A 23,035-nucleotide genomic window follows, 5' to 3' on the forward strand; every position below is an offset into this window, starting at 1 on the left:
CGAGTTCCGAATGCCAAGTACAGAGCACACGAGAAGCACAGAAGGCATCCGAGTGAGGCAGGAGCGCTGAGCACTACTCCACCGTTGGATGGGAGGAATGGGGGCGGAGGATTCACCCAACAGGCTCCCAGCTATTCCACCACAATGGCTCCAGCTGTATCAGAGCCTGGAACAGGCTATTGGGTATTTGAGGTGAGAGTAGAAAGAAAAAGAAGGTGGCCAGTTAGCTTGCACAATGAAAGAGTAAACGAACATAGTGCGTTTCCACCAAGGCAGCTTGTTTCTCTGTGGAAGAGCTTTCACGGTGGAATATTCTTTTGGTGTCGATATAAGGAAGATTGTTTACCAGCTAAAACAGTGTAACAGGGAGACAGGCTGCCTCACGAAATATTAAAGCAATAATCCACCAGCTCATGAGGTAGGAAACTACCATTCAAACTGAGGTGACAAGGCCTTCAGTCAGGGGTGTGGTCGTAGAAGCCACACGAGAAACTTAAAGAGTTCCCTGAAATGATGATTCCATAATTTTACAGAATGATCATTCTTAACCCTTTGGGGATTAAGAATTCGGTGGAAGACAGGGCTCTCCTCCAGAAAACAAATGAACATAGGAACATTCATAACAAAATCGAAGCATGTGATTTCGCGGAGCTTATGAACTCTTTTGTAGCCTCCTGGGAGAGAAGTTCTGCTATAGAATGATAGAAACCTTCTTACCTGGTGAAATATAGTATAGCTTAGAAAATAATGTAATAAATATTTCTTAGTTTTCAAAAATGTAATTTTAAAAGCCCCAAATATCAAAAGGCATACCGAATTGAATCATCATAGGAATTCAGGTTGGAAAAGTTTCCATGATGTTGGGTCCCTAGAAAGCTTCCAGGAGAGCAGGAAGCAGAGGGGCATTCTGGGGACTGGGACCACCCCACACCTCCCAGAACAGGGGAGGCCGGGTGCTCCGGCCACAAATGAACAATAGAGGGAAAGAAACTAGAACCCAGGACTTGAACTGCTATTTCCTGTCTGACAGCAGGCAGCACACCCCCCCTTCCCCAGCACTGACGCGTGTATTGAAAGAGCATGGTGCTATCCCTTTACCAAGGAACACTCTGTGTCAGCATCTAGCATGTGCGTCGTAGAACTCAGCTTCTGTGGGCAACAAGACCTCTATCACTATAGGACTTTAAATGTAGCTGTGGGACTCATTAAAGAAAAGTCTAAATATATCTGTGCTTTCTCTAATACTACTCCTGGGGATCATCTGTGAATCATATAACCGTGTCTTTTTAGAGTATAAGAAAGTAGAACTTCCTTGTGCCAAAATTTTGCCCTTTAACAATCAGTCCATGGTATAGTATAATAATGGAAGAACACTATACCCAGATTTTTAAAAAATGGAACCCTGCATTATCACACATATAATATCAAACTCTATAAATTATTGTAGCCATAGCATTTCCCTGAATAATTGTTATCAAGTCTACTCTGTCTCATTGCCTGTCTTCGTGAGCACAGGTTTTTCCCCATCCCTCACCCCCACCCTACTGAACAAAAATTATAAAGACTCAAGTACAGACAAATTTTGATTCTAGAACATATCAATGACATGTTAACCTTAACTATCTTTATAATGTTGAGTTAAATTTCTTAAAGAGCTTACTTATATGTTGTTTTATACAAATGTGTCATGAAAAACATATTTATATGATATATCATACACACACAGAAATGATACCAGTGAGCCCCACTCTGAGACATACAGACTCTTCCATTTGCACATAAAAGAATTTTCTGAGTGGCAGTCCTGACAGACCATGGCCTATGGAGTATATACAAAGTGTCATTCCTGGTCACCAACATTTAGAAATTAATTGCAGAAAAATAGGAAGTCATATTATTAATCATACCAGGTGAATAGTAATAATGTTGATTTTCAAAAATAACTGTGAACTAAGAGTAAATGAAACATATAGTGCATATATGCACCTGTTGCTTCTGAAAGTATCCTAAAAGTTAATAAAAATAACGTGGGCCAGGCATGGTGGCTCCCACTTGTAATCCCAGCACTTTGGGAGGCTGAGACAGGAGGAAGGCTTGCGCCCAGGAGTTCGAGACTGTAGGGAGCTATGATCATGCCATTATACTCCAGCCTGGGTGACAAAGTGAGACCCTGTCTCTAAAAATAAATAAATAAAAGTGACACGAAGTTAGAAACTTGATAAGGCTCATCTAATTTATATCCTTATGGCAGTTTTTATCCTCAAAAGGTAAAAAGTCATAGTTTTTGGTATTTTAAATTAAACCAAAGATATTACATCATCATGGCTATTTAAATAAAAATTAATGAACACTAATAGCTTAAAAGCATTTATTTGTTCGTAAGCCTCCATATCCAAGTATATTATGTTTGGATGTGAAGATTTTTTTAAATTTTCTATTATTATGGGTCCATAATATTTGTATATCAGTCTAGGCTATATGTGATGTTTTGATACTGGCATACTGTGTTACTCAAATCAAGGTAATTGGGGTATCCATCACCTCAGGCATTTATCATTTCTTTGTGTTATGGATGTGAAAATTTTTTACAGTGACTTTTGTTTTTGCTTCGTTTTAATGAAATCACTGTCACTAACTCCACAGTCCTATCCTTTGTCTGAAAATACATTTCAGTACTCATAAATAATAGCAGTTAGCAATCTCACTAGAATAATATTCATGGAAATTATGGTCTGAGGGAAGTTATTACTACTAAACTTGTCTCAGCACCTGCCCCCTCATTTATAAAACTGATTCTTGCTCCCCAACCCCGTGCCCGCCAGCTCCCCCAAGATGACTGGAAGGGTAAGATGAGGTGACACGAGTGAAGTGCTGACTTAGTACAGTGGCGGCTACACAGTCATTTAACACAGGCTATGCTCCTGCCTCATCCTTCTTCGTAAGGTGGGGCAAGCCCTGTTGCCATAGACCTGTGCCCTCCCCACCTCCACAGTACCCACTACCAGGCATCCTCAAACTACCTCCCGCAGGCCACATGCAGCCCACCGAGGACATTTATCTGGTCTCCGGGTGTTTTTGCCACCGCTGCCTGTCCTGCTTAGCAGCGCATGTGTGGAATGTGCCCGCACTCTCCAACGGCCCTCCAACCGTCTGAGGGACAGTGAACTGGCCCCCTGTTTAAAAAGTTTGAGGGCCCCTGCACTACACAACGAGTGGCTCACCGGGAAGGTAAATGGGTTCAAAGAGATAGTGATGGGAACGTGGACTGGATGTTGCAGTTGGCATAAACATGCAAGGAGAGGCACCATCGGTTTATGATCCCTTGTGCGTCAAATTGTGTTCTCCTTTGCCACGTTTCCTGCACAGATTCCACAGAGACATACCCCCAGCATGCGCAGTCTCTGGACGGCACGACGGGCCCCCTGTACAGATCCTCAGAGGAAGAGAAGAGAGTGACAGTCATCAAAGCCCCGCATTACCCGGGCATCGGGCCGGTGGATGAATCCGGAATCCCCACAGCAATTAGAACGGTAGGAAATGCCAGCGTGTGCGTCTCTCCCGGGCTGGGCACAGGCTCCACAAAGGGCGGATTGTCCCCGGCTTTGTGCATTCCTAGGGTCTTATGTAATGAGGGTTGCCCTGCGTGCCGTCTGAGCGCCCCTGAATGCTATGCTGTGTGCGGCAGAGAGAGAAAACCGTCGGCTGAAGAGAATCACACAATCTGTTTTTCCATTCCAAAGAAAGATCATGAAAACTGTGATTTTTGTTAAACGATAAAACTATGCTTTGTCTTGTTTTACCTTTTTTACCAAGGAGGGTTAGGGCAACAGAAAAGAGAAGGAACAGGAAAACAGAAGTCCTTTGGCAGCATAGAATTCCCACGTGCGTTGCAAATAAACCAGTGGTTTATTTGTTTCTTGAAATGGATGTGTGTTAACACCAGGAGGTTGGGAGCTGCGAATTGGGAGTTGGGAGGTGAGGTGATTGGAGTGAAGGGAGTTAATGTCATGGAAAGGAAAAGCTGTCTGAAGAAAAATACACATTTTCATGTCCCTCTTCAGCTGTGCCTGCCGAGAGAGAGCTCTCCTGGGATGATAAGTGAAAGTGTTTGGATTTTTTTTTTTTTTTAAACTCTGCCAAAGCCTTGCTGAGTGTGTCAGGGCAGCCCCTTCTGGCAAAGCGCTGCAGCAGCAGAGGCAGCTCCTGAGAGCCTGGCAGGCAGCTGCTTGCTGGTCAAGCCCACTTGAAGAGAAGGTTTGCCCTGGCCGGGAGAAGGAAGCGGGGAGAGCAGGATGCGAGCCACGACTCCTCTGCAGGTGAACCTGGGGGAGGGGCGGGGAGAGCTCCAGCTGCAAGCCCTTGGCCTGCAATGCCCAGACAAAGGGCTGGGGTGTTGCTAAGAGCTGCCTCCCTGGAATGTGGACCTGGGGGGCCAAGACAATCATGGATGGAGGAAAAGAATGGGAAAGATGTCAGGAAAAAAGCAGGGTAAGATTGGAAATAGTCACAGAGAACTAACGATGAACTGTGGGGGCTTTCTTCTCTACCTGAACTTGCATTTATTATATGGGGATGACGTGTTTTATATACAGAGAAAAGAGTTAGAAAAGGCTTAGTCTAAGCATCTGTGTTACAAATGGGAAGCCAAAAAGTAAATCTGTACCTTAGTGTCTGGGGTTTTAGACTTTGTTAGATTGTGGTAATGTTGAATGTGACGAATGATGAAGTCCTAACAATCTGTCTTGGAGCAGATGATTGTCATATTTAAGTGACCGAAGCAGTTCAGGGATTGTGACTAATGTTCCTCATTTTATGACAATTACATGTTTCTGGATATGGTGTTTTGTTTTTCATTTGCCTTTTAAGATTTCTGAGTCAAAATGGTAAAAGTTGAAATTTTTTCCTAATAGTGTAGGGATACAGTGTGTGGCAGGCATGGTGTCATTGGTTTTGTCTAATTGATCCTTCAGGCAATAGTATATACACAAATTAAGAGATCCCTGGTTCTAAGTAGTTATAGATTCTGTTCAATGGATTTTATCTGAGATCTCTGGGCATATTTTTAAGTCAATAAATGATATAAAGGGTAAAATGGACTTGCAAATCTGGTCCATTTTTTAACCTATAAGACATAATTTTCTTAACTGTCAAGACCTTGCTTTGTTAGTTTTTAAAAAAAAAAAACTAAGATGTTGGAGATTGTTAATTAACCGTTTTATATTGTTATCTCTTGCCAAATCAAAAGTGTGCTTAGGTATGCATAAACAAACACAGGAAACATTGAATGCTAGTTTTCCTTCTATAAAATAGAAAAAAAAAATAGAAGCAACTCAGAAGTTCCTTATAAGGAACCATATTTTCATGTATAACTTGTCCTCTTACTCAGGACCTTTAAAACTTGACAAAGAAGGTAGAGGTCTGTGAAGACTCCTTTCTTCTTCACATTTACTATTTTACAGGCCTACTGAGCACATCCCCAAGTATAGCTGTGTTTATAAATGTTGAGTCAGGCCATCTCTGAGCCACAGCAGGCCAACAATCTCCAAGGTTGTTTTTCTTCTCATCTGTGTAGAAAGTAATGACTATCAGACTCTAATTGTTTCGTGTTAGCTTTCTGCTCAGTGCACATGCCCAAGCCAGTGCTGTCTCAATGTACCATGTTATAGAATTATTTTAAACAACCAGCAACACCAAGAATAGTCATAAAGTAATCCAGAAACTCTAGAAAGCCATGAGCCTGCAACCAGAGCTTTGGAGTGACTGTAATGAGGAGGAGCCGCTTTGCAGACTGCCCTCCCTCCTGTAACCTGGATGTCTGTGTTAGCCTTTCTCTGCCATTCTTAAAAACAACAGCAATCACTAGGGTTCAGATCCCATGAGATTGTGTAATTAAGGCCAGCTATTTAAGTGAAATACAAGATTTTACTTCAAATAAAACACTTGCTTGAGCATTTTCAAAGCTGAAAAAGAGCAAAAATAGAACAGAATCACTGTCTATCGGTTATGTCAAAACTATGTCTTCTTTTCTTTTTGGAAATCTCTGCATGTTAAATCCGTGTAGAGCTCTGATGTTTTTTTGTAAACTGCAGGAATGTAAAAATGCAGGTCTGTTCACTCAAAATTATAGAAAACAACTGCATAGGGAATTACCAGTAGCTGCTTTCCATGCAAAACAATTTTGAAGGACACATTCCTCAAATTTGAGTAGACTTCTATTTTCTGAAACTTGGTATTAAGAAGCAATATAACAGTCTCCAGGATGGCATTTATAAAAGGGACTTTAAATGCTTAGAGTACTTCTTTTAGAAAGGGACATAGAGTTTTAGCATTCCCGTCTTACTAGTTTCATATTCTCTTTTGCCAACCCACTGGGTATTTCCTGGCACCTCTGTACTCACCATATAAAGCTAGCAGATGGCATAACTGTGAAATCCTACCTGATATAGGCCCTCCAGCAAGTGAAGAAAACAATCCTGTCTGTCAAGAGGCATTGCCATATACAGTGATGGAACGTACTTACTAGGCTTCCTTGTTGCCATTGGTTGTGTCCAGGTATGGTTAGAAAACAGTTTTACTCACAGTATGTCGTAATTTTTGTTGCTTTACTACTGTAAAAGAAATGAAGGTTAATGAAAAAAATCAGTCTTTTATAAAAAATAAACATCCCTTAAAGATACATGTTCGAGTACTTTGAACCAGCAAATAAAAGTTAGGCTCCTACCTCATCCCTGCACCCCCTCCCACCAGCCCTCACCATGTGATTATATATATATATTCAATAAATAATCCCTCAATGTGTCCATTATAGAAAGAGCCTAGAATAAAGAAGTGATTTGCAACAAAGTCAAATAGTCCTTAATGTTCATCTATATTTGGGGTGATTGCCAGAATCTTGTATTTTTAGAGATCAAAATAAAATTATAATACAGAACCTTCTGTGTCAAGATGAAAAATGCAATGACCACATATCTGGAGAAAAAAAAAATCAGGATATAAAATCCAAACCAAAGCTCAATGTAACAAGTACAAAAATATTTTTGTAGGAGTCCTGACAGAATTTCTTAAATCAAGAAAACTATCCTGCAAAATCTGGTATATTTAGTTACTATACATAGAATGGTCAAGTTTGTTGTCCAAGTAGCTCTGAAAGAGTTGGGGTAAAGATGTTGCCAAGCAAAACCTTTAATTATGATTATAAAGATGTGTGTGTCTACTTTCGCAGGTATACAGTAAGGTACGGTTCCATCCAATAAGCTAGATTCATATATTATTTCGTTCTACAAATATTTGAAGTTCCCTACTGTTGCTATTTATTGACCATTTATTATATTCTAGGCATGGTTCTAGGCCTTTTTGTACACATTGTCTCATTTAATTTCCATAGCAATCCTATGACTTAGATATTATACAATTTTGTTATTTTAGAGAGGAGAAAACTGAGGCTCAAAAAGGTTATATAACTTTCTCAAATTCATATTGCTAGAAAGTATCAAACAGTAATTAAAGAAACCAAGATTTGAATCTTGGTTCAAGAATTTAACATCAACTTCCTCTTTCCACTGCAGCCTACTTTTTCTATCATGTCCATTTGCCTTACAATTTAGCAAGGCAAGTGTGTATACACTCTGTTATCACGTTAAACATTTTGTAAAACCATACATTTTTAGATTTGCTCCAGGACTCTGGATTGTCTAACTACATTCAGTATTTTAGTAACTTAGACTAGCAAATACCAAATTTATTTCTCTAGGCTGATCAGAATATAGTTCGGGTCAAAAATATTCCCTATTCAATTCTGAAAATAATGTCTTGATAGAACACTCAGTAAAAAGTGTTCAAGGTTAATAATTACCACCAAAAGGAATTAGGGAAACTATTACAACAATAACTTTTATTCAGTGAATTTTATATAAACATATTTGTGTAAGTATCAACTACCTAGTGCTGGACACTTAGGTAGTTTATGAAAAAATAAAACTATAGCATCGAATGTTCCAATTCAGCTTAACTCTAACATGAGGTAACATATTTATAAACTTGCAAACATAACTGAATACATTGCTGAAATTGTCAGCAAGTAATGGGAAAGAGTCAGAAAATTTTAACACAGAATAGAAATCTGCTGTTAAGAAGATAAACTATAGAAATGAAAACATTGAGGAGCAACACGGATTTGAAACCAGTTTTGTAACTATTGGACACTCTGTTTATTATAGACAGTGGACCGCCCCAAGGACTGGTACAAGACAATGTTTAAGCAAATTCACATGGTGCACAAGCCGGGTATGTATGTTGTTCTGCTTTCTGATCCTCGTGGGTTGCAGGATATATATTCCTTTTCTGTATAGGTTTCGTTCACACAAAATGTCAAGACCCAGCTCACTCCATGCTGCTTTCCTTTCGGCATTCCTCCTGTTCTCCTCTTCCCACTCAAATCACAGATCCCTCTGCCTCTGCTCCACCCCTGGGCTGCCTGCAACAGGTGCCCCTGGGAGGTAGGCCCGAGCTCTGGCCTCCTCCCTCCAGCCTTCCTATCCACGGTCTAAACCAGGTGTTGTCTCTGTAAACATACGCCTTGTTCCTCTGTCCACCCGGTCTGCTCTTCATCAAGAGCGTGAGTCTAGGCAGGTCTTCTGAGCCTGCCATCGGGACGAGGGAAAGCTTCCCTTCGCCCTCTGACCTGTTCGCTAAAAATCACTGACAAGAGGCACAGTAACAGGAGAAAAGGCATATAAAATTTATTTGATCAAAGTTTTACATGACATGGGGAATTCAGAACGAGGACCTAAAGATATGGGGGAGATTGTCCATTTTTATGCTTAGGTTTAACAGAGTATGGGCAGCCATGTAGCCATGTGATTGGACAAAGAGGGGATGATCTAATGCTAACAGGCTGAGCGGGGAAACCCAGCAAGGCCTGTCTGTCCAGATTTTTCTTGGCCTCTCTGAGCAGGGTCCTTCTTTCTGGGTGTGGGGCAGGCCCTCTCTGGAATGGGGGTCTTATGGCCTGCAGTCAAACAGGGTAGGTCAGAGAATTTCTTTATGGCCAGCTTTTAAACAGAAAGGTAGGAGAAGGTTAGAGTAATATTTTTAGGCTTTTATGGCAGGTTTTGAGAAAAGGGGTGCTGGTTTCTATCATCCTCCTTGGGGAAGAGGGATTCTAGTATCTGTAGCTAGCCTCGGGGGAGAATCGGGCAAGAGAGACAGGAGGGCAGCAGGAAGACACAGAAACACTTTTGCTTCTGAGGCCTTCATTTGGGGTATTGTTTTCTGAGCCCCCACACTGCTCAGCGCAGCTGGCAAGCGCTCTCTGAAGCACTTAAAGGAAATTCGTTATGCAGAGGCAACGGTGGCCTTGGGAAGTGAGGACTAGAGACCGACTTTGTACGCTATGAAGAGGCCAGCAATGCTAATATGTTACAGACCAGAAAGGGTGTTGGGGGGGGGCCAGCAAAAAGTGGTATTTGAAACTAAAAAGTGATATTATGAACTAGGAAAAATACGTTGCTTTTCTAACAAACTTCTGTTGTTTTTCTGAAGTTCTGCTGTCTTGTTGTACCATGGTGACCGCATCTGTACTACTATAATATGTATGTTTCGTTTTCTAGATGATGACACTGACATGTATAATACTCCTTATACATATAATGCAGGTAGGATGGGTTTCCTTGCTTGCAATGAATATTTTATGCTCCACAATGTTTGGAAGAACTACACAGCCACTTTTTTTGACTTTCTGTTTGAGCTCAGGTTTGCAGTTTCATATCATTAGGAGGATGCTTGTTTTTTCTTTTTTCAGAGCATGCATAACAAAAGGATTGATCTTTTCTCATGGAAATGAGAACTAACACTGTTTTATCTCATTCATTCCCACTGTTAGTTTATTCTCAGCTTCAGGAATGTTTAACCCAAGTGTGAAGGACAGCCAGAAAGAACACACTGTAACCCAGGGTACAAAACAAGATAGAGATCTTCTTTTATCAGCAGAGAGTGATTACAATTGCGTAAGATCATTCAGATACGCTTCACAAAAAAGCAAGTCAAGCAAAGTGTTTTGTGACCTTGTCCCTGCTTTTGCTCCAAAATGCAGCCATTCATTGAAAGATTTCAAAAATCCCACTTGGCTGGGCCACTTTTCTGACTCAGAGTAGCCAGTGGTCATAACAGAATGACTTCAGTTCCGGGCATCTCCACTTGGACTTGATGGCATTGGTACCTCGTGAAGGGGTCTTCAGCCTGGAGAGGGGAACCCCCCACAAAACTCTCCCTTCATCACTTTCTCTTGAATGTTGCATCAGGGGTTCTGCCCAGGCCTCCTCTCCCTGCCCAGCCACAGGCTGTAACTGTTGCTGTCCCCTTTCTTTAGAGCAGGCTCTGAGGCTCAGACTGCTCCCCTCCCCCTCTGCAGCATGACCTCACTTAGGGGTCCCCTGGCCAGCCTGGCCCAAGAACTGCGTGAAGCCATACCCCCCACACACACCTGGAGACCGGCGCTCAGCCCTTTAGTTCTTAGGGATGTCACCACTGGTCTCCACTACCAAACAGAGGGAAAATGAGTGAAACAGGCCCAGCAAGCAGTAAGACCTCTGTTTTATGTCCTGGCTCCCTCAGAGGACAGCAGGAGGCCTACTAAGATGTCCTCCTCAATTTTAATTCCGGGTCCTGGGTACACCAAACTCACTCCCTTAACTTAAAAGTTGAAGTCTGACTGTGGAATCCAGGCAGAACTGTAAGTGCAGATGTTATCTCTCATCATTTGCCGAGGAAATTGGCACAGACTCTCAGGAGAGGCAGATGATTGCAAATAGACTTCGCCCAAAAGGTTGTAGTTGTGAGAAATTCAGAATTTTCATAATTTTTTTAATATCAAAGTTTGTGTCACATTAGTAACTAGTAAATGGAAAAGCAGTTACATGTAGAACTCTACAAGTTTCATCATTTAATCCGTAGACAAAGCCACTGCAGCTACTGTGTTTCCCCAAAAATAAGACCTACCCATAAAATAAGCCCTGGCAGGATTTCTAAGCATTTGCGCAATATAAGCCCTACCCGAAAATAAGACCTAGTGATGGACGTGGCTACACAGCGCATGTGCACAACCCATGCATTTCGTGGCAGAGCGGTAAAGAAGACGAGCAGCCCTTCTCATCTGCCCCATGAGAGCTCCATTGCTCCACATGAGAGGTTGGGGCCAATGGTTCTAAAGTAAATAGAGTCGCAAGAAATTCAGGATAGAATTCTGGATTTGGAGAGTTATGATGATGTTCAGAAGAAGATGACTTAATTATATTTGAATAAATGTAGATTGTTGTACCGTACTTAAAAAAAATAACGCATCCCCTGAAAATAAGCCCTAGGGTGTCTTCTTGAGGAAAAATAATTATAAGATCCTGTCTCATTTTCGGGGAAACATGGTAGTCTCTTCCTTTTGTACTAACCCTACATCTCATGGCTTTCTGTCTTGCACTTTTCTGCTTTGATTTTTCTATACCATCCCTAACTAATCTTTCAGGACTAACTCGAGCAGCATGAGTTGTATAATATCTTCTCTGACCAATCCACAACCTTCTGACATCCTTTAATTCTTAACATATGTTTTCTTCATTTAATCTTTATTATATGCTACCAATTAATTTCAATCATATTTCAATTCGTGTCTCATCTCCCCAGTTGTGCTGTAAGCTTATGGAGGGTTTCTGTGTCCTTGTCCCTTACACAGCACCTTATATACACAACTTGGTCAATTGTCATATGTAAATCAGAGGGGTTTTTTTTAAGTGTTAGGAGATACTTGGAAACAGTTCTAAGTATTTTTAATCTCCCCTGGAAACCTTAACTATATTATTAATTTGTACGATTCAAAGAGAAAATTTGCTAAGTACCTATAAGTTTATTCCTAGTATCAATCTGAAATTATTGCTAATTCCAAAATAATTGACAAAGATTTATTGCAATCAGGGCTTGTGTATAGAATGAATTAATAATGAATGATGATTAGTAAATCAATAATATTAATAAATTAATAAAGAGCGACCATCTGATATATGCATTATGCATATGCTTATTGATAGCATTTTTACATAGTCATTGGATATATAGAGGGGAATGAATACTTTAATGCACTTCTAACATACTATTTGCTTCTGTGTGTGGGGTCTTCCGTGATAGGTCTGTACAACCCACCCTACAGCGCGCAGTCACACCCTGCCGCGAAGACCCAGACCTACAGACCTCTTTCCAAGAGCCACTCTGACAACGGCACCAACGCCTTTAAGGACGCGTCCTCGCCAGTGCCTCCCCCACATGTTCCACCCCCAGTCCCACCGCTGCGACCAAGAGATCGGTCTTCCACAGAAAAGTAAGACGCTGTCCCCAAAAGTGGCCAATGTTTAGCTTAGGATAAAAAGAAGGCCATGGCAAATCCAGTGGAGGAATCAGTGCACACCTTCACGGAGAGAATAACTGTGTGATCTCATGGGTCCCTGCGTATACCATCCTGACCTCCCCCACTGAGACTGTAGCCAGCGCATTCGCAGTCTTGGTTCCTGATATCACAGCACCCTAAATTAGGCTCGAGTTCACCTTTATCGATCAATTGACTTTTTGGTCAATAAATGCATATAATTGACCTATACGTGCTTTGGTAGATCAGGTTAGGGACTATGCAATTTGTTTTCAGTTTCCTCAGACTTGAAATGTTAGATCTATCAATAAAATATCTTTTCGAAAGCAGGGAAAGTTATTCATAAATCATAAATAAGGCATTACTTAGTAAGTGTCTATCTGTGACTCATTTCCACCAGTTTCTTCAAGCTGATGCTAGTTTTCATTTCTCCACTGAAGTATTTTTATAGAAACTATCCACACTAAAATAAAAATTTAAAAACACACTTTTATCATGTTCTTTTTATTAGAATTATGACTAATATTTCTACTTATAGGTAACCTTTATTGAGAGTTACCATAGCCCAGCAATAGGCTAAGCACTTTTGCTGTATCATATCATTTGATTCTGAGAACAACCCAGTGAGACAGGTTCTATTTTAAAGAGAAAGAAACTGTGGTTCAGAAAATTGAAGTCACTTGCTCAGCTCATACAGCTAGCGTGTCCAAGCCAGGATCCAAATTCAGCTCTGATTAAATCCAAAGCCTGTGCTATACTGGTAACTAACAAATAATAATATAAAAATTATTCTTTATTAATACCAGCTATTAAGCATCATCTGTCATACCCATCCCAGAAAAATTGTATTCGACACCCCATTGTACCCTTAAGAGTAACTGATGATGATATAGGGTACAAGATGAAAATAGACACACATCACATGTGAAGGGGGCCTCATAGTGAATTATATGATGCCTTAATATTGAAAAACAATGATGTAGACACAAAATGGTATGCTCGCCATCAAAAATGAACCAAAATTAACATTTAGATTTAAATGTATCATTTGTCCTACATGTTTAGTTAAAATAAATATCTCATTAAGAGATATGATGATCCCATATCAAATTTTTTTCATTTAAAAACTCCAGATGGCTTTCGTATATATTGTCTCATGCAATGCTCAAAACTCCTTTGCAAGGAAAAAGAACACAATTTTGCTACCTGTGTTTAACACAGATGCAAAATCTAAGACTGCAAAGTTTAAGAGGTCTGCTGAATATCATTCATCAATTTAGCAGAAAGCTAGGACTTGCCCCTAGTTCTATCTCTTAGAGCACTTTGATTTCCAACGTGCCATGGAGTGAGAATTTCATCCCATTCCATGGAATCAGAATCGCTCCAATCTATAGTCAGAAAATCCATCCTCCTAAAAATGATGGACCCAAAGGGAGGCTTCTTCTTTAGTTCCAGCTGCCTAGAAAAGCCTTACCTTGTAAGTCCTTCTTTGGCAGCCTCTTAAAGGATATTAGTTCAGGAAAAAGTGCTGATTCCCATGAGCTAGATGTTTGACTGTGGTGTTTCAAAGCTAACACCAAAGGATGATCTCCCATGCCACACAGCTTGCTCCCAACTCAAGTGATACTTTTATACTTTTCCCAGACAAACTATGGGGCCACTTACAAGAAACAAGATCAGACATGGTGTGTGCATTACTCCTTGTCACTTTGGATCAAGGATGCCAAGTCACAGAGTGGTGGGTCAAACGCACAAAGCTCAACGGAGCATGCTGCCGCTTACTTTAAACACAAACATACGCAGCTACCATTAGTGACCCAGAGGCTTGCTGGGAGGTCACTGTCTGCATGGCTACAAATCTCTCATGTGAGTTTTTGAGCCAGCAAAAGGATAGTTCTATGAAAAAAAAAAAAGAGGAAAATATAATATGAAACAAAAGAAATGGCTTTCTTTAAATCATTAATGTAAAACAAAACATAAATATGGCATTTTTTGCAGATTAACTTTTTGTCCTAGAGATTTTTTAATCTATATTAAAATTAACTTTGACAACAGATAACAAGTAGTTTGATAAATTGTTTTAAGTGCACAGGATTATTTTAACATATGATTTGTTGTTTACTTCCAAGGCATGACTGGGATCCTCCAGACAGAAAAGTGGACACAAGAAAATTCCGGTCTGAGCCAAGGAGTATTTTTGAATATGAACCTGGCAAGTCATCAATTCTGCAGCATGAAAGACCAGTAAGCACTTGTCATTAAACAGTATGCCAGCTCTCTAGGCTTCCAGGGTTTCCAAATAAACCTGAATTTCGTATTGTTTAGCAATTTTTATCACAAAGGTAATTTATTTATTTATTTGGCATTATTTAGAAATCATGAGTACTTTGTATCATGATCTGTGCATCCTTTCTCAGGATTAAAAGATGCACTCACTAATATATTGTCTCTTACATATATTGTCTTTTACATATATATATGTAAAAGTAGGACTCATTTGCATGTAACTATAGTTATGCCCAATCATGAACTTGAGTTTAATTTTTGTAAAAGCACCATTCATAAACTGAATTGCTATGATAGATTGCTAATGAGAAAAGTCATTAATTAATCTCCCCAATACACATGGAAGCATGGAAGTTCCATCCTTTGATTTTCATTATTAGTTTTATAATATTTCTTTGGCTTAAGGGGAAATTTTCCAAATACCCTTTTTATAACAAGTTGTTTTAATTGATTCTTATTAAATCCCTCTCAGGTTACCAAGCCTCAAGCTTCCTGATTGATTGTCATTCTAATGGATCAAGATTATATTTCACTTTGCAGTATTTTTTCCAATTATTTACTTTAAGTGTATACAAACAAAAAGATATAAAAATCACTTCCCTCCTCAAAGTGCAAGTTACCAAAGATGTTCTCCCCTAGCCTTCTGGGTTTCTGGTTTCCCCAGCCCTCCTTTCTGTGTCCTTTGCTTCCACCCTAGAACTCAGTGCCCTCAGGATATCTTTGAAACTCTACTCTTCCTCTGCATCTCCACCCAAACCTACTTCTAGGAAAGCATTTGATGCCAATTGCAACTTACTCTCATTTTTGCTTTAAAAGAATTTTAGGTGTCAGTGAACAGGAAAAAGAGGGTTTTTCTTTGTTAGCTTCTTCAAGAGTCTCCAAGAAATCACATTATTATATATAGTGCAAGGCCGTCCCTGAAATTTAATTGGAAACTCTTGCCTCACCACACCCAACCTGAGTGTCCTTAATTTAGTTTTTGAAACCCCATATTTGTGGTTGTGTTGTTGAAAAACATGTTTGAAAACTTATAATCACATAATTCATACATGATATTTGTCTAAGCCATCTTTGCCTTCCTTCAAACAACTCATATCTTTTAGAGTAACAGGACTTCAATATAAAAACAAAGAAAAAAAGGGAACATCACTGGTTTGCAGGCTCCATTGCAAACGTATAACCCATTTACTAAGGTTATATGATTATTGTGACACTGAAATTTCCAGAGTGAGAATTGGGTGAGCCACAATGTCCCCATTGCATAAAACTGGAAATAGCAAAATAATAAGCCTTAGATTCAAATGTAGAAAACAAAACTTTCATACTCATTCTAACAATTTGTGAGACTCTTAGGATAATGAACACTGTAACTGTATTGTAATGCTTTTGTAGCTGCAGTGTCAGGAAACAGGACTGATGTTAGAAGTTTGCCCATCAGGATATTTCTGTTATTTACCCATTCCACTAAATCGATTGAGCACCAACTCTGTGCCAGACCTGATATTAGGTGCTAGGGACACAATGGTGAACAAGACAGAGTCTCTACCTCGAGGAACTTGAAGTCTATCATTTAACGTACATGCATGACAAGATCTGCTTTTGTGCAAACTAAACAACCTCTTAGGGTTAAAACGGAGGCGTACCTAAAGAATCGCCCCTCTCTGCCCATTCTCTCATTCGTAGCCCTATTATTGTGCCTGAAATTCTCATGTTACTCATGCCTTTGGGTTAAAGCTTTCAAGGCTCCTAATATTAAAATAGCAATAAGAAGAAGAACAACAACAATAACAATAGCTGCAAATTTTCACAGAGCATTTACTATGTGCCAGGCTCTGTGATTAGTAATTTATGCCATATCTCATGTTTCCAGCCACCCTAAGAAGTAGATACATGGTATTCCCATTTTATGGATGAAGCGACACATTGACCAAATTTGCCCCAGGTCACACAGCTGGTGGGAGCTGGCGGTAGGCGTAGAGCCCAGGCAAACTTATGGCCAGTGGGCTCGATCACCACTATATTGCTGAGTAGGAAACACATGTAGCTAGTAGTCATTATTACTTTAATTAGAATATTTGATTATGTTGCAATATAAATTAGTTTATTTATTGGCTAATTTATAATTACTATATTTGATTTACTTCACCAGAAACCTAGGCCCTTAGCAGTTATGACACCAGCCCATAATACTTAAATAGGTGTAGAAGGCAGGTAGATCTGGAGCCATGGGTATTGCCAGAGACGCATGTGGCCAGGTCTCTTCAGCCACAGACAAGTAGAAGGAATGTAGAGACTGGGACAGAAATGAGAACGGATATCTTACGGAGAAACAGAAAGCACCAAAACGTTTATGCCTCCTAAACAATTTTGTGGAGGACCAGCCTTAACCAAAATGGTTTGAGCTGGCCATATGTATCATTTTGGCCAGCCTTTTTATTATAGGACTAGTCTATGATCTTTTTTTTAAAAAAAAATAAATCCTGAATTCATTCTAATTTATAGAATCAGAAAAAAACAAAAACAAAGGGCCAATGGACAGTGGCACCGTGGAGAGTGGCTGTATGTCAACAGAGAGAGGAGGAAGGTTTGCTGAATGAGAGTGATGGAACAGCAGAGGGGTGACGCAGGGAAGTTCAAGGCCTTATGCATGCACCCTCATGGACTTGGATTCTAGGATGATGTGGGAGCATTCCTTTGCTCTTTTCATAATTAATTTTTGAAAAATGTACACAACAGCTAAGCCATTCTGTGCTGCTCCATTGACTTCCTAGATGATGCCGCCTCCATCTGCTTTCCTAAGTGTCACCTTGGATTCCCCTCCCCTAGGGAGCTCAAAGTCCTGCCATCAGGAGAGAAGCCACTGCCACTTCTCTCTCTGGCCTGCTGCGATCCGGAGAGTCCCCTGATTCTCCAATCTCTTCACACCACAGCGAGGTCGATCTTTAGAAATTCTTTATAAAACCTCCAGCTCTAAACTTCCTTGTGGTTCTTCGCTGTCCGTAGAGCAAAATCCAAATCCCTTAACGTGATTTATAAAAGCTCTTGGGATTTGGCCCCACCTGAACTTTCCAACCTTGTCTCTCTTCTCGCCCTCCCTGCCCCACTAGGTTCCAGCTACACAGAGAACTTCCAGCTCCCTCCTTGCTGGGCTTTTGCACAGCCTGTTCCCTCTACGTGCAAGGAAAGCTCTCCCCACCTCTTCCTTCACACAGAAAGTTCTAGCCCATCCTTCAGGTCTCAGGGTAGTCACACCTGTCCCAAGGAATTGTCCCTGACTCCTCACACTAGCCTTAAAGCTCCCCCGACTGTGGGCCCAGGGCCCTCACACACTGAACTATAAAGGCTGTTTCCTTGTGGGTGTCCCTCAGGAGACCTCAAGCTCCTTGAAGGCAGGGACCACGTCTGGGACACCACTTGTATTCCAAACAGCACAATGCCTGGTACATAGTTGGTGCTCAGCGAATATTCATTCATTGAATTACTAAGTGAATGAATGAACATAGGTCTTTTTTTTTATATTTGCAGTGAATGGGGTAACATTGGTGACAAACTGAATCCTTATTTTGTTGCTTATCTATGAAGCCTATATATTTCTGCTGGCAAAAGGCCAGTGGGTCTGTATCAAAACCCTCAGTAGGGATTTGACACGCTGCTGTTAGTAACTGTGACTCACCAATTCCATGCTTCCCTGGGATACAAAGGAGGCAGGAGGACCAGTACTGTCTGAACAGAAGTCCTCCCCAGACCCTGGCTAAAAGGGCCTTCCTTAGGAATCAGCAGTATATGCATTTATGTTCTTTAACAGGAAAGCAAAAGTGAATGCACTTTTTTGAAACTCATATTCATTTGACTATAAATTTAGAAATGTTGACTAAATGGGCCTATAATGTTTGATCTGGAAAATTACTTTGCTTCGTCTGACGGTTGAAAAGTTTTATGTGACAGTTTGAACCATAAAGAATTATCCTAACTAACAATGTAGAAAGGGTTTATTGTGGATCCACAGTAAACATGAAACATAGTAGCCAATACCATTAAAGCTTAAAATCTAATGAGTGTAATTTTCAAGAATAAAATAGTTTGGCACTTCTTTTTTTTTTTTTTGGAACAACATATAGAAAGCATATGCCTCAATAAAATACTGAGAACAATGGAATTTCTATAACCACAAAAGCAACTAAATGCTTTTATATTGTAGAAATATCAAAACTTTAAAAATTATTCACCCTTGGTAGCTTTTAAATAAGGATCGCATGTGATTTATAGTTTTAACTTTTCTTAAGCACATTCTTTTGCACTGATGACACAAAGTTAGTTTTAAGCAGAGGTTTGCTGAGGTTTTCTTAAATGAATAGACCAAAAAAAAAAAAAAACAAGGTTAAAAAGAGTGTTAATATTAGTTCTGTACTCAAAGGAACTTCCATGTTACACGTGGAAAGTGCTGAATTAGTGAGTTGCTTGCTAGTGAGTATATGCATCTGTTGGCTGACCACATCTGTGCGTATGTCACTGACTATTGTGAGGCTTCTGTGTATCTTAGCAGTGGCTCTGGGTCACTAAAATACATTTAATTATTGCATGACTAGAGGCATTCAGTAGATCTGCTTAGCAAAGAGAAGATTCTAGTTCTGGCACTTACACTTTCTTTAACATAAAGCCTTTGCTCAAGTGTGTGCCTTTCTTTACATTTCAAAGTTATAGATAATTACCAGCTATAATTGTTTGGGGTATTTTTCTCTGCTAGTTTCTGTTGGCATGCATTCTAGATATATGCGCATTATGACTATAAGTTGAATTTATAATGTACAAAATAATTAATGGAAAATTCTCATTCTAAGGTATAGAGCAAGATGATTGATATTCTGCTCCTTTTTCCATATTATATCATAGAAATATATTTCTATAAGTCAGGACTCAGTATATCCATTTGTTATATATTTTCTTAAGGTGGAAGTCAAAGTAATGTTAGAGCTAATAAATATATCTATTTAGTAAATTTGCTGCCCTCTGCTGTTCATGTTTCTTAAACAGATTTGCTTCCTCTAGAAGTTTCTATCTCTCCTTAGCAAAACAAAACACTGTATGTGAAAGCAGAGGTTATAAAATCCAGAATTAATAATATATTTATAACATTAGAAATTATGATGTTTAAAAGAGCCAAGTGTTAGTTCTCCTCTAGAAGAAATAGTATGCTTCTATAAACAGAATAAAAATTACTATAAAATTCTCTCTACTGTTAATTACCCTAAAAATCAGCTCCAGCAAAACCTTCCACGGCCTAATTATATGCTGCATCTATAATGATATAAATAATAAGCATTGCAGAAAAATATTCTAGCAATATCAAAACCTTAATACTCTTACAACTATTGAATGAAATGTAAACTGAATCAAATTTTTTAATTAAACAGAAAATAGTTTTAAAATTAGTTATTAGAATATTTTTCTTTCTACCAATGTCACTGTTACTTCTGAGATGTAAACCAAAAATAATATTGACACAAATAAGGGAAAATATCTCAAGATTCTTACAACCTATACCTATACCTAATAGTAGATGTTCTCTCTGACTTTTAGTTATTGCAAAAATAACATTATAACAATAAAGCAAAATAATATTTAAAAGAAAGTAAAAACAAACAGTCTCAATGCCAGAACACCTTTGTAGTCTTTTGTGTATGTGTACATTTCTTTCCTGTGCTCATCTAGGTGCAAGCTTTGTGATACCATCGTCACTACTGTACAACTGCACGATTATATTCTGTTTTCATTGCTTAGCATCCCATCATAAACGTTTCCTTCATAGTTACAATTACCACATATTTTGGATAACTTAAGCCATTGCACTATTTTGTCATGATGCCTCGAACTTTTCTATCATTGTCTGTAATTACTATTATAATCTTTTACTATGAAATATTGAGAGAAAACCACATCACTAAAAACACTTTGGGTATAACTTACTATTAAATATAGACTGTGTATCGTTAACAAAATCATTGTAAATGCAACGAGTCAATAAAACACTAGAACAAGCTCATGTCAAAATAGTGGCTTTTGTTGGAATATGGAATATTTCAAAGCTCCCAACATTCCAAAGGTTATAGAGCATTTCTGTCAGACCCTAGATGTAGCTACTCAGTGGAAGTCCCTGAGTTCCTTTAAGAATTGCCAGGAAATGTGGCCAGGCATGGTGGCTCACGCCTGTAATCCTAGCACTTTGGGAGACCAAGGCGGGTGGATCACTCGAGGTCGGGAGTTCGAAACCAGCCTGAGCAAGAGTGAGACCCCCGTCTCTACTATAAATAGAAAGAAATTAATTGACCAACTAAAAATATATAGAAAAAATCAGCCAGGCATGGTGGCGCATGCCTGTAGTCCCAGCTACTCGGGAAGCTGAGGCAGGAGGATCGCTTGAGCCCAGGAGTTTGAGGTTGCTGTGATCTAGGCTGACGCCACAGCACTCTAGCCAGGGCAACAGACTCTGTTTCAAAAAAAAAAAAGAATTGCAAGGAAATGATATGGAATTGCTTTGAAGCCGTGGCAGCTTGATAGCCCTCCTGGAATGTGTCTCCAGCATCTCAGCTCTTCTCTTTGCCAGGGGAATGGCTTTTAGGGAACCAAATAATTTTTCTTAGAATTTTTTTTCCTGACTTCAAATACTGTACTGTTCGATTGTACCATATTTAATTAGTGTGATCATTTCAAAGATGTAATAACTCACATGTAGAAAACTTAAGCATCCAGTTTTAATGTAAAATCAACTCTAGTCAGGCGTGTATTATTTGAAAACGAGTATGGCTGGGTAAAGTAAATGCTCTGTGTCTGTTTTCCATTACTAAAGTAATTGTATTTTCTCAAACTGTTTATAGTAGCACTCCCAGTTTGTCCATCTCAAATGCAACATTCAGAAACCACCGGAGGGGAACAAGTCAATTACAAAAATTGTTTTTTTCTCTAAATTAGAATGTCAAGGAAACCAAGGTGGGATTTTTTTTCTCACACTCCCTGCCCTGCCCCTGTCACCCACAGTCCCTTGACAACCTAACCCCACCTAAATCCATTTCTCAGCTCAAAGTAGGCAGGTGGAAGGTGGATCTTGGGGTATCTCTTTAAACGTGATCTTTCTTCACATTCTGAGAGATGCCTGATGGGCAGATCTTCGCAGTGGTCCAGAATGTTCCTAAGGTATCTGGGCCACACCCCACCCCCACCCCAAAGGCATTTCTCCTCCCACCTGGCGTGACGCAGCGCACAGACCACTGCCAGCTGGTGTCCTCTGGGTTCCATCAAGGGCCTCCATCTAATGAATCAGTTTCTCCTTCACCCCTCTTTCTTCCAGCCCCCTCTCCCAACATCTCCGACTCCTGTCCCAAGGGAACCCGGCCGGAAGCCTCTCTCAATCCCCCGACTCGGAGCGGCCCCCGGCAGCCCCTGCCCTCCGCCCCGGAGCGGCGCCCCCACGCCAGGCCGGTGGGCCCCGGCTGTCTCTCCCATCCGGGTGAGCTCCCTCCTCCTGCTACATTTCTGACGTCAGGAAGCTCAGCGCAGCCCTCGCCCTCCCGAGGCTAGGAAGGCATGCTCAGAGGCTGGCGACCCCACTCCCCCAGCGCCCCTTACTGTCCCCTTCGGGGCCCGGGGCCCCAATGCCCACAGACCCTAACGTCCCGCCACCTCCCATCCCTTCCCACCTTCCCCGGCCCCGCCCCAGGCTCGCCGCGTGCCTGCACCGAGGGGATGGTCAGCACACTGTAGCCACCCAGACTGGGATGCTGGTCACCAGGAGGGCAGGGACGATGCGGTGACTCGCCTGGGCACTGGACTTGGAGTCTGCGCCCAGCCTGTCCTAATGCTCGCGCGCGCTGTCAGGGCCAGTCCTGGCTGCCAGGGAGAGCTGTCCCTAGTGTATGCATCGAGCTAAGGAGAAATTTAGAAGTGGTGGACAGAGGAACTAACTAGGGACCTAAGCGATGCCATCGAAGCTCACCTTCATATCCTAACGTGACTCGTTTTACTTTACTTCCTCCGCTCTCTCCTGGCGAGGTTGGTTGGGCGCGACGCTGCACGTTTGCGTGTGAATGCGCGAGTGTGTCTACCACACGGCGTTTCCCTCCCTTCGCTCAGTGTGCCTTTTCCTTCCCTTTTCCTTCACATCTGCTCTAGACTGATCGCATAAATCCAGATGACATAGATTTAGAAAATGAGCCCTGGTATAAATTCTTTTCAGAACTGGAGTTTGGACGCCCGGTAAGTGAGGCTAGACTATTAATATAAGAAAAATAGGAGAATGTTGTTTGATTTGTAAAAACATACCATTATCAGAAGAGATGGGTGTCATTTAGGGAG

The 23,035-nt window shown here is 40.6% G+C and overlaps 1 protein-coding gene across 25 annotated transcripts in view; it reads left to right on the forward strand.

The window, feature by feature from the left end:
- Window positions 1-23,035, forward strand: part of SORBS2 (sorbin and SH3 domain containing 2) — a 202,388-nt gene that overhangs the window by 134,610 nt on the left and 44,743 nt on the right. For 12 of the 25 annotated variants that reach the window (XM_076010656.1, XM_076010662.1, XM_076010659.1 and 9 more), the window contains 5 exons: window positions 3,367-3,530; window positions 8,217-8,283; window positions 9,609-9,653; window positions 12,169-12,358; window positions 14,533-14,647. In XM_076010656.1, the coding sequence (XP_075866771.1) occupies window positions 3,367-3,530; window positions 8,217-8,283; window positions 9,609-9,653; window positions 12,169-12,358; window positions 14,533-14,647 (581 nt within the window). The other 13 variants (XM_076010666.1, XM_076010661.1, XM_076010663.1 and 10 more) reach the window with 7 other exon arrangements.

Source organism: Microcebus murinus, chromosome 15 (assembly GCF_040939455.1).
Source record: "Microcebus murinus isolate Inina chromosome 15, M.murinus_Inina_mat1.0, whole genome shotgun sequence".
Taxonomy (NCBI): domain Eukaryota; kingdom Metazoa; phylum Chordata; class Mammalia; order Primates; family Cheirogaleidae; genus Microcebus; species Microcebus murinus.